Source organism: Brachionichthys hirsutus, chromosome 16, assembly GCF_040956055.1.
Source record: "Brachionichthys hirsutus isolate HB-005 chromosome 16, CSIRO-AGI_Bhir_v1, whole genome shotgun sequence".
NCBI classification, from domain to species: Eukaryota; Metazoa; Chordata; class Actinopteri; order Lophiiformes; family Brachionichthyidae; genus Brachionichthys; species Brachionichthys hirsutus.
The window spans coordinates 2,308,228-2,320,808 of record NC_090912.1 but is presented as its reverse complement, the minus strand read 5'-3'; the positions used below and the strand labels follow the sequence as shown (position 1 = coordinate 2,320,808).

The 12,581-nt window shown below is 46.2% G+C and overlaps 1 protein-coding gene across 1 annotated transcript; it reads left to right on the top strand.

Moving 5' to 3' along the window:
- Positions 1-1,251: 1,251 nt before the first annotated feature.
- cntnap1 (contactin associated protein 1) lies at positions 1,252-12,407 on the top strand. Its single transcript, XM_068749649.1, has 24 exons — positions 1,252-1,312; positions 4,001-4,102; positions 4,222-4,415; positions 4,698-4,851; positions 5,691-5,894; positions 6,023-6,207; positions 6,341-6,490; positions 6,601-6,862; positions 6,944-7,093; positions 7,185-7,359; positions 7,512-7,618; positions 7,703-7,825; positions 8,103-8,306; positions 8,403-8,559; positions 8,659-8,786; positions 8,889-9,062; positions 9,142-9,360; positions 9,467-9,706; positions 9,780-10,019; positions 10,136-10,263; positions 10,406-10,499; positions 10,598-10,828; positions 10,920-10,964; positions 12,208-12,407. The coding sequence occupies exons 1-24, from the start codon at positions 1,252-1,254 to the stop codon at positions 12,405-12,407; spliced, it is 3,927 nt and encodes a 1,308-aa protein (XP_068605750.1).
- Positions 12,408-12,581: the final 174 nt, after the last annotated feature.

Genomic DNA, 12,581 nt, shown 5'->3' with positions numbered 1-12,581 from the left:
CATGGGCTGAGAAGTTAAACCCAAAACAGACCGGGCCTGGCTCGTCTGAACCAGGCTCAATCGCCGCCATGAGGTCAAATGTTAAAGGTCAGCAAAGAAACAGATGGCAAGCCTGAAGACATCAGAATGGTCTTTACTTTAACCGAGACGTCTCAATGAAGAAATTAAGAAATTAAATAATGTGAATGTAATTAATGCTGCTGCTTGGATAATTCAATGCTTTAAATAAATGACATCGTGTCTAGACACCTCGTCGGTGTCTGGGCTGCATCTGTTTATCCTGCTGATGTCATTCTTTTCTCTCTGTGGGTTTAAATTTATAATACTTTGGCATTTTAGGGAGAAAAAAAAACCAAGTGAGAGGAAGCTTATACAAACTGACAATCTGATTTGATTGAAAACAAGGTAAATCCTGCGCTGGCCCAGGCACAGCCGCCCCACAAACCCACTTCTTAATCCTAAAGCCTTTTTTTATTTTATTTCATGGTCAGTGTGCCACCCATCGCCACAAATCCGCCTGTGCCTTAGTCTCATCCTGCCCCCCCATCCCCCCTCTGTTTGTGTGCGTGGGTGCACAGGGATCAGTCAGAGTTCAGGCACAGCTGGCATCATCATCCCATAATAACCTCTGCTCTGTTCTGCTCTGCATATATTTGTGGATGCACTGACATGAATTACCTGCGAAGGTCAGACGCGAGACGCCAATGCAGCCGTTCTGGTCGGTTCTGCAGCCGATACGGAATATAAACAACGTCCACCTATTTTTGGGATCCAAGTGCAGATCGGTGTTCCTGGAAAGACAGATTTTTAACCATCTCCACGCCGGTGCAGCCCAAGTTTAACGCATCTGTGATATAATACAAACCCAGGTGGAAAATTGCTGTTTTTTAATTTTGGAATAATTATTATCAATCTTCTGCAGACTGAGAAAGTTTTTGGATCCCTCTATACCTCCCAGTCTCCACTTCATCTCCTCTGGAAGGCACCAAACAGAATCTACCTCCACCTGGCTCGACATCACGCAGGAACCACATTGCATGACGGGGTCGTGTGAATAAAACAATTAAAAAGGAAATAAACCAAGTGCGCGCGCTCTCGGCGGAGCGCAGCATCAGCAACAGCATCCGATGCGCGTCCCCGCCCGGAGGTTGTCCGACATCCCGGGAAGAAGAGTTTGGACCTGCGCTATAGTTTACAGACCGGCGGTCTAATTAACGTCGCCTGTGCGGAGAAGCGTGTCCTAAGTGAAGGATGACTTGCAAAGTACTGAGCATATGCCTCTTATTTTTGGGTTTTCGACATTGCTCCTCACGTAAGTCCTGTGAAACAGCAATTGTTCATCTATTATCGACTGCTAGACTATTGATTAAAACGTTTCCAAACGTATTTACGTGCCTTTAAAGCATATTGTTTACCGTCTGGATTGCTCAAGATAAAAGTTGGAGGATAATATTTGATATTAAGAAGAGGGGAAATACCACTGGGAGGCTAAATGTAGGGGGGGGGGGGGGGGGGGTCTTTTGAAGGGCAAAACACGTTTAGATAAAAGCCGAATCACGGACAATCCGATTTCTCCGCGTATCCATCGCGGTTGTTGTTATTGCAATAAAAGCATTGCTTTGTGGGACCACGCGCAAAAAAGTAGAGCCAAACCGCAGCGGTCCTGCAGAAGGTGCCCCCCCCCCCCCCCCCCGACCCAACTGTCTGCATTGCAGTACTTTCTCTCAGCCTGCGAGCAAGTTTCTGCACCGTGTGCGTTCGGCTCTCGACTTTCTGCCACACGAGAATTTATTTTATTTATTCCACGGTAATAGCCTCCACGCAGCGTGTCCGGTGCATGCTGCGTGTCCGGTGCGTGCTGCGGGGGCTGTCAACCCGGGGTTTAGACAGCGGGGCTCGGCGTCCACGCCGGGACCAGCCCACTGCAGTGCTGTTTTTTTTTTTTTTTTTAAAGGGAAGCCCCCCCCCCCCCCAAAAGGGCGTGAATTCACCTTGCAGGGTTCATATGGGGGGGGGGGGGGGGGGGGGGCTCAGCTGGAGGTGGGGGCTAAAGGGTAAACAGTCTTATATCTTCCATCTATCTCAGTGGCTGCGTACCAATTAGTTTAATGCGTGATTCTGAAATGACCATTAATCCCATATTACCTCTCGCGTGACTCATCAGTTTTCATGTGTGTGTGTGTGTGTGTGTGTGTGGGGTAGCTGTATGAAGTCTGATTTTTAATCTAACGCACTGAACTGATCGACTCACTACCCGCCCGGGTATAAATGATTGATTGGAACCCCTTTAACTTCCCCTTGTGTGCGGGGATGGTTGCAGTATTTTTTGACCTAATGTTGGTCGGAGGGCTGCACCCGGACAGAATCCTCCGCTGCCACGCATCGCATGTATGTGACAGCGATCAGACGCTCCTCTCTGCATGCTGTATGCAGCCAGCAGTGGTGATGTGTCAGAGCAGACAGGGCTGCCTCTACTTACAGCACAATGAAGAGTCAGCAAAGTGTGTTGCTGGAGCTCTGCCACCCCCCCAGCTTCCTTTATGATGAATGGAGAAAGCGCTTACTGTGTGTGTGTGTGGTGCAGAGGAGGGAGGAGGCGATGCAGAATCACAAGCAGAGGGGTGACTCTGCAAAGCCATCCGGCTGTAGCTGTAACGTCATAGCAACAGAGAGAAAGGCGAAAAATGGCAAAGGGATCATGTGTAAGGTCACAAAACGTGTGATCGTACCGCCATGAGGAGGCGAAGAGGAGCAGCGTGTCCTGGGTTAACCTCCGGTAGCATTGAAGAATTAATGGTGATCGATACGTCTTCAGCCATAAGCATGAAACTTCTTAACTCTCATATCGCTTGCGACGCTTCTGCAGTGAGGAGACGTTGCGCCGGATATCTGCGATCGATCGACTGGAGATACATGTGGAGTATGTGTGTGATGAAGATGGTGAGACTGAGCAGAAAGCCAAGGTCACATTTCCCTCGCTCTGCATGTTTGCTCCACCCGGATGTCCTTGGTCATGGCTTACGGGTTCTGTGACCAAACTCATTGTTACCAGATAAGGTAGAAAATCGAGTTTTAATGCGTGCAGCGACTCGCATGCGTTCCATGCTCATGGAGGGGAAAGCTATTTAAAGCATTTTGAGTATACGCAGCATCTTTCATCGATTTGCAGCCTGCATAAGAATTCTCCTGATTCCATTCCGGGTATTCCAAACTCAGGTCTCCTTCTCACCAGTAAACGCCTACCGATCACTATACTGACAGAAAGAGGAAGAGGAAGGTCACACCGGGAGCTGCTTTCATCAAATGCATTTCTATTTTAGTCAGCCTTGAACACAGTCAAAATAAAACAGTCTGATCGGTTGTGTCCGGAGATTTATCTTCAAATAAAACCCAATCTATAAATATCTATATTAAATCACTTGTGAGTATCATCGTGCAGACTTTGCTGCGTCTTCTCTTGCAGCCTGACTTTTATTTACCAGGAAACTGCACTTTTTCTAGACTTTATGCAGGAACAAGCGACAGAGACACACCCATGAAGATTCTCATGTGATGCTGCATCATTTTAGATCCATCTCTGCATCACGACAGCAAAGATCCACATCAGCTCTCATTTGAAATAGGCAGGCAAGGGCTGCTTGACATGTCCAGTAGTGGATCTCACATTTAACCCACATTATCGGCGGACGTTGGTCTTGTATTTCTCCATTACACGTGACGCCGATGCTCAGAGAAAAAGCTGGTTCGATTTGTACGTCAAACTCCTTGTGTGGAAGCTCTTGCAGGAATTGGCTTTATTACAAATACGCAACTTAGCTCCACTGGCTTTGTACATTTCCACTGCTGCACGATGAATTTACTTAAAGCACCAGCCTCTAATTAAACTCCGCATGGTCTTATCTAATGAGGCTGTGCAGATGATTGTGACATATGTGACCGCGACAGAATGAGGATGTCTTCATAACTCCTAACCCTATCGTCTTCCTCATTATCGCTGCAGGAGAATGTGTTGATCCGCTGGTCTCTGGGCTCTACGCCTCCTCCTTCCTGGCCTCCTCCAGATATAACTTTCTTTACTCTGCCAATTTCGCCAAATTGTATGGTAAGTTCACAGAAGATGCCCTGATATATTGCTTATCCCACAAAGGAAAGATCTAGCAAAGGAAACAACAATGCCACAAATGCTTCAATCTTGATACCCCCCCCCCCCCCCCCATTCAGGCAGCAGTGGCTGGTCACCATCGCCCAGAGACAGACAGCCATGGCTGCAGGTCGACCTGGGCAGGAAGTACCGACTGGTGGCCATCGCCACACAGGGGACCTTCAATTCATATGACTGGGTCTCCAAGTACACCCTGCTCTACGGGGACAGGCCAGACGCCTGGACGCCTTACATCATGAAGGGAGGAAACTCTGTAGGTGATCCGGCAGGGCTGGGGTGGGATGAGGGCCATAACGGGGATGAGGCGAGGATTAACTAGTCAAATATAATCTTTACAGCCGATTTCCCAGTCGATGGGCGTACCATTATGTTGTACGTCGCTGGCACAGAAACAAAGACGGCGTGGCGTATTATCTCTCTCAATACTGACAAAGCTAATCTCATCATCAGTTCATCTTCAGGCTCTTACTAATGATTTGACACCTTCATGGCTCAATGACTCTTGACACTCTTTTCCGGTCCAATCTGTTCGCAGACATTGCCTGGGAATTGGAATTACCATCAGGTGAAGAGGAATGTCTTTCATTATGCATTTACTGCGAAACACATTCGTCTGCTTCCTCTGGCGTGGAACACGGAGAGCGGAGGGAAGATCGGCGTGAGGCTGGAGCTGTTTGGCTGCTCCTATGGTGAACATGACTAATGGAATGCGACACAGGGATTTGCTGCATCTGATTCACATCCAAGGACACCACCTTGTCTTGTCATGGACAAACCAAACCAAAAAAAACCAACCGAAGTGGGCAAGATAAAGAACATTCCCCGAGTCAATGCCGGGGAAAAGACGTCACTTTCAGGATCAGCACCGGACAGCTTCATATGATGGAGCTGTCCGGTGCTGATCCTGAGCGCCATATGTCGCCGGGGTCAAAATATCAGCACATGCTGGAAAAGACAAAAAAGTTCAAATAACTTTCAATAGTCACCGCCAGCAGATTATTGATTTCCTGACGGCAGCGTGTTGCTATCGTTATTGCCATGTTGCTGAATGTTTCCGTTTGATGAGTTCACTACTTAAGTTACAAACATTGCATATTAAATTGTATAGTTGTAAAAATATCTGGATAGATTATTGCTGTTATTATAACATAAATCCTTTCAATTGATCAGGTTAAGAAAACCACACTACTCCATCGATCAATAATCAAACTTATTCAAGTACCATAAATAATATAGAATAATAAAGAAAGAAAAATATCATCCAACACAAGTTATGGCATTAACTTTGTTCAAAACTCTTTTATCACAGTTGAGAGAGCCAGAACTGCAGAACAACCAACAAATGTGGGCTGTTAAGAACACGTGTGAGAGATGCAGCATTTTACAAAACCAAATGTCTGCACACAGCGCTCGCAGGCCACAAAAAATGACTTGGAGGGCCGAGATCACACAAGACTCTAACATTTTATGATCACAAACAAACTTTAACACTGAATTTAAAAATATTACATTGAGATTTTGTCTGCAGATTCCTACGTGCTACAGTACAACGGGGATGACACTGTTGTCTACATGTACCCGGGGAGGAGATCCCGGACACTGCAGGACCACATTGCCATAAACTTCAAAACACTGGAGCAGGATGGTCTGCTGCTACACAGCGAGGGGATTCAAGGAGACCTCTTCACCCTGGAGCTCAAGAGAGGATGCCTTTACCTCCACATCAGTCTGGGTACGAAACCGCACTGGGCATTTCTATATTACGCACCAGTCGATATTGGTATGAGAATAGGGGGTGAACAGGGTGCACTACTGCCACAGTGGTTCAACTACTGTCTTAGTATTTGCTTTACATCACAGGAAGCAGTGTAATACACAAAGTTGATGGCCGAACCACGCTGACTGCTGGCAGTCTTCTCGATAATTTACACTGGCATTACGTCACCGTCAAGCGCTACGGTCGACAGGTGAACTTCACCGTCGACAGTCACACGGTGACGGCCATCTGCAATGGAGAGTTTACGCACCTGGATCTGGATACGCAGGTAATTCATAAATCTATTTGTAGGTCATTACAAGGTAAGGCTAAGGATGAGGAAATGATGATGAATGAGCCTCAAGTTGATGAATTGGTTTTCTTTCTAATGGCAATGAATTGCTGTGTTGCTTTTCTGCTAGTTATATGTAGGCGGTGTCATAGAACCAAATATGCCTCACCTGCCCACCACACCTAATTTCCGGGGTTGCGTAGAAAACGTCTTCATCAATGGCATCAACATCATCAACAAGGCTAAACAGGAGGAATCTGATATCCGTATCCCCCGAAAGGTACAACAATCGCCGCTTCTGATAATTGCAGTAATTGTGATTGCGCATTACTTTATATTTTCCGTGCTCATCATACCATAATAATCAATGAAAATGCTTCCTTCCCTCAGAAAAAGCTGCATTTTGGCTGCAGGGACATCCTGCTCAAGCCAATGACTTTCGCTGGGCCCAACAACTACCTGCAGGTGCCGGGCTTCTTCAGGAGGCCCCGTATGTTTGTCAAGTTTAAGTTCCGATCGTGGGATTACACGGGCCTGTTGATGTTCACGCGGTTTGCTGATGACCTTGGTGCCCTTGAGCTGGGCTTGAGCGAGGGACAGATCAACGTCACTATATTCCAGCCTGGCAAGAAGAAACTCCAGTTTGCTGCAGGTAGGCATTTATTAAGATGAAATGAAATTGCCTTGTGTCGCGTCCTCACTGACATTTGAATATTGATCCCCCGGTCCATAGGATACAGGCTAAATGACGGCTACTGGCATTCGGTGGATCTGGCAGCCAGAGACAATCTGCTGACCCTCACGATCGATGAGGAGGAGGGGTCTCCGCTGAAGATCACCAACCCTTTCACCATTCGCACAGGAGACCGCTACTTTTTCGGGGGTGAGGCGATGATGTCGAACATCTGCCGACGAACTCCTGTCAACTCACTAATCCGTTTTTGCCTGACTCGTGTTCGCCCTCATGTTCTAAGGTTGTCCCCAGAGCAACAACACGGTCCGGAAGTGCGAGACCAAGCTGAACCGCTTCCATGGTTGCATGCAACATATCTTCATAGACAATGAACAACTTGACATCGACATCATTCTGCAGCGACAGTGGGGGCGTTATGCTGAGCTGCTATTGGGCACATGTGGCATCACAGACAGGTAAGTCAAGTAAAGTCCGGCTTACAACTGAAGCATTCAAAAAACATTCACCCAAAGTACTTTTTAGCTGGGGCAGTTGGTTGGAATCCCCCTCAGAAAAGGAGTGTCACTCTTCTGTAAAAACAATCAATACGAGTGAATCTTGTTCATAGATGCACTCCAAACCCGTGTGAACATGAAGGCCGATGCATCCAGTCGTGGGACGACTTCATCTGCCTGTGTGAAAACACGGGCTATAAAGGAGAAGTGTGTCACATGTGTAAGTACCAGCGGGTAGCCTCATCGCTTTAATGGCACTTTCACTTCTGAGTTGAATAAATTGATCATCTCATTTGTCGCACAGCGGTTTATAAAGAGTCGTGTGAGGCGTACAAACTGAGTGGCAAGTACTGGTCTGGAAACTACACCATCGATCCCGATCTCAGCGGACCACTGAAGCCGTTCGAAGTGTACTGCAAAATGAAATGTGAGTCATATTCACAAACTTCATAAGCGGCACCTTCAAAGTGAGTCGGACCATCTGGTGGGTTGTAAGAATACAATGAAAAGAGAAAAGTCTGATTATATTTTTCCTGTATGGAAAACTGAGCACTGAAATTTCATGGGAAATAAAAGGTGTTATGAAACGAGGCAGGGCCAACTCCTTTTGTGTGTTTTCCAATATTAGCACTGAGTGGAATTGTAAATTAATATTATTTACTTACATATTCTTTTTGGATGTTTTATCAATTTATCCTCCACAGCATATAAAGCCTGGACAGTGATTTTAAATGACCGTGTGGATGGCACTAAGGTAACTGGGAGTTCAATAGACCGGCCCTTCATCGGTGATGTCAACTACTGGAACGCCTCCTGGGATGAAGTCACTGCTCTTGCTAACACCTCCATGTACTGCGAGCAGTGGATCGACTACTCCTGCTACAAGTCCCGTCTCCTCAACACCCCCAGTAAGAGGGGTTTGGATGCTTCATTAAACTTGTAGGGAAACAAAAAGCACAGGAAGTTACACTGATGATTGATGATCAATTTCTTTTTCAAACTAGATGGAAGACCCTTCAGCTACTGGATTGGTCGTAACAACATAAGCCATTCTTATTGGGGAGGAACATTCAGAGAGGTTCAGATGTGTGGCTGTGCTATCAATCAAACCTGCGTTGATCCGAAGTTTCAATGCAACTGTGATGCCGACTATAGACAATGGTGAGAGGGGGGGGGGGGGGGGGGGGGTGAGTTGAGCAGGTTAATTTGGTGTCTGTGACACTGCTCATGAGGCCTTCTCATGCCTCTGTGGCTTTTCAGGTTCTCAGATATGGGGTATTTGGACTTCCGAGATCATCTGCCTGTCAGGAAGGTTGTAGTCGGAGACACCAACAGGACAGGCTCAGAGGCGCAGTTCACCGTTGGGCGACTTCGCTGCCACGGCGACAGTGAGTTTAAATATCACGGATTGTGCGCTCCCTCTGATGTTCGGTATTGTTGAAGCTTTGTGGGTTATTTATATGCATATTTGTTCAATTATTTTTTTATAGGAAACATCTGGAACACCATTGCCTTCACAAAGCCCACCTACATAACCTTCCCCACCTTCAGGCCGGGCTCCAGCGCCGACATCTCTTTCCACTTCAAAACCTATCGAGACCACGGCGTCTTCTTGGAGAACTCTGACGAACAACTTCGAAACTTCATACGGATAGAGTTGAACAGTGAGTTGGTTTTTTCAGGGTTCATGTAGCTTTCATACAAGCGAGAAAGTCACTGAACTTGCCTTCTTTCCTCTTCCAGCCACCCATAACCTTGTGTTTCTGTTCATGGTCGGCGATGGCATCATTAACGTGACGCTACGCTCTCCTGTGCCTCTCAACGACAACGAGTGGCACTTTGTTCAGGCTGAGATTAACGTGAAATTGGCCCGCATTAAGGTTGATTATCAGCCCTGGGCTGTTAAACGGTTCCCAGGTCAGACCTTTGTCACCATGAAGTTTACACATCCTATTCTAGTCGGTAGGTTGCTTGAAGCTTACAAAATGTGCATTGGTCAAAATACTATGTACTGTCTAATCTTTGAAAGGAGATGACCAACCATTAAAGGAAGTTTTCTTTGTAACAGGGGCAGCTAACCGCACACTGAGACCTTTCTTGGGGTGTCTTCGTGGGCTACGGATGAATGGTGTTCCTCTTGATCTCGAGGGGAAAGTAAATGAAGAACAGGGCATAAGAAGGAACTGTACCGGAGAATGTCTCAATGCTAGCATTCCCTGCCGCAACAGTGGCCAGTGCATCGACGGCTATGCATCGTACACTTGTGATTGTAACAATACAGCTTTTGATGGCTTCTACTGTCACAAAGGTCAGTCTGTAGATGTTTGGAGAGACAAAGCGTTCATATTGTACTAACTTATACTATTATGGTCTTTTCCAAGACATCGGGGCGCACTTTGAGATTGGCTCGTGGCTGAAGTACAACATACGAAAGAAACCCGTGTCTGACGAAGCAGCGTGGGCCAACTGGATTGATCCGCATTACGACAACTTCAGCCTCGGCTACAACGACACAGCGGATGACATAGAGTTCAGCTTCAGCACCATTCATACGCCAGCTGTGTTGCTGTACATCAGCTCCTTCGTCCAAGACTACATCGCCATTATCCTCAATAATGACGGTAGGGGAAGCTCAGAAGCACGCTCAAGAACAGCTTGACTTTCTGAAGCGGATTTAAATGCGTCAGACTCCAATGCTAGACAGATTTAGAATGTTTTCTCCCTTTTCTTCCCACAGGTAGCGTAGATCTGAGGTATAAGCTCGGACTCATAACACACAAGTTCCAGTTGGCGCACCGAAACCTGGCAGATGGGTTCCCTCACTATGTCAACATAACCAGACACAACAGGACCATCAAGACACAGGTTCGTTCTCTCACTTCATCTTAAAGGAAATGATGAGGCTTATTCATAGAGAGTCAGATACGTCATTCAGTTTAGCTTAGCATACTTACTATACTAGCCTGGAAGGTTGTGTAAATCTTCTGATACTTTATTTAACTTGCAGGTGGATTATATGGAGCCCATAGTGGAAAAGATAACCCTGGTGGAGGACGCCAGGTTTGATTCTCCAAAGTCCATGTTCCTGGGCAGAGTGATGGGTGAACATCTAACCTAATCTTGACCAGAACATGCTGTCCAATGTGGTTGCTTTGTCTTCATTCTGTTGGTGTGATGGTGTTTCTGTTTGTCCTATCAGAGGTTGGTGATATTGACTATGACATCCAGAAACATAACGCTCCGGGCTTCATTGGCTGCATATCTGGGGTGAGATACAACGTTTACGCCCCTTTAAAAGCCTTCTTCCGGCCAAACGAAACAGACCCTCCCGTGAAGACACAAGGCTACATCTCCGAGTCCAACTGTGGTGCTTTTCCTCCCGTCCTGGGTTACGTGCCCTGGGAAGCAGACCCCTGGTTTACCGGAATTGGTGAATTTATGCATATATTATAATGTATAAATGCAAAAATTGAATAGAATAAAATGTTTCAATCCTCTTCTTTCTGTACCATCCCTTTCAGAGTATTTTTATATCCACGATGACCTTGGACTAGTTTGGATAACAGGTAAGGATAAATGTCCCTTCTTCTGCACATCCGCTTAGTTCCTGAATTTGAATGCAGCCTCATTTCTGCTTTTCTCAGTATTTTTTAATGTCCCAGATGAACAAAACATCCATTTGTCTTTCCCTTTTTCCTCTAATCCTAAATTATAGCAGGCTAGTTAGAATCCGTTTTTGGGCTTTATTCAAGCATCTGACTAACAACATTTAATATATTTCATCACCTTTAATCCCAGCAGTAACTCTCTACATTATTATTAGAGCTGCTGAGTCCAGACCAGAGGTCTAAAGCACAGTATTACAGATGAAATAAATAGAGCAGGTCCCTGGATGAGCAGGAGCGGCTGGAGTCTCAGGATTAAACATCAGCACGGAACCACATTCCTGTCAGGGACCTTTACCGGATCAGCTATGTTTAGTCTGTGCATCGCTGATAGATGCTTCAGCTCAAGAGAGCATTCAGATACAGACGAATTATGCAAATGAAGGACATCAGGATGTCACATAAGATTGGGCCACCATTCAGGCGTCGGAACTGGATCCTGATTGTTAGAGGTTGATGCCTTCTGCAACCTTCCCCGCCGTTAAAGAGCAAACAAACTGTCAAACAAACGCACCTCTACGGGCGAGTTCCTATCTTCAGGTCAGCTGACCTGCAGTCGTTGGAGTGTGACAGGAAACATTTAGAAATGCACCCACAAGGTCTGAACTTTAGGAGAGAGGAAACTAGAAAATGGCTTTGGTTGTAGGCGCCAAAGCTCTGAGGCAGCCGGCCTGCACATATTTTTATTCTTAGTATTTTAAAACACGTCGCTGCATTACAAATGTGAATATTCAGAATGAAACTGGACCTTTAAAAAAAAATCACACTGGCTTTCTTTTTACCGTCTGAGAAGTTGTTCCACTCTTACACTAAATACAATATACTTCCTCGCAGCACTGAAACGTTTTGTTGACTATTTGCTAATTCAAAATCCGAGCATGTGTACTTCCCAAAAAGACCTCGAACCACCCTTTGGAAACGTCCTCTGACGTCCTGTGTCCAACCTCAACAGACTACTTATTAGAAATATGATTTAGACATTAGACAGAGAATGTTCTGGCTTATCTATACCATCAGACTCACATTCATATAATATAATATTAAAGCACTAGTCATTTTATCAAACAGGGCCTGCTGCTTCCAGTGTCTCTCATCTCATTGTGTTGCAAATGTACCTCCGACTGTGCTGTTTTTCCATCCCCAGTCATCGGCTTCCTGGCGTTGCTGCTGCTCTTCGGAGGCGTGTACACCATCTACGTGTTTGCGTACCAGCAGAAGGGCAGCTACAGCACCAACGAGCCCAAACACCTGGAGTCCCCCAGCAGCGCCAGACCGCTAACCGAGACCCTGAGGAGAGAAAAGAGGAATCTCCCAGAAATTGAGGAGGAGTTCAGAAGCGGCTAGCATCACAGGACCGACAGGGTGGGATGGGGTTGAGGAGAGGGGAAGTAGCACTCAAAATAACCACGGATACCTATATTCAATTTGATCGTTTTCTTTCCTCGTACTTGTTTTGATGGCGTTTCTCTGTCCGGTTGGGTGGCGCTTGATGCTCCTTGATGTTGGGTGGCACTTGAT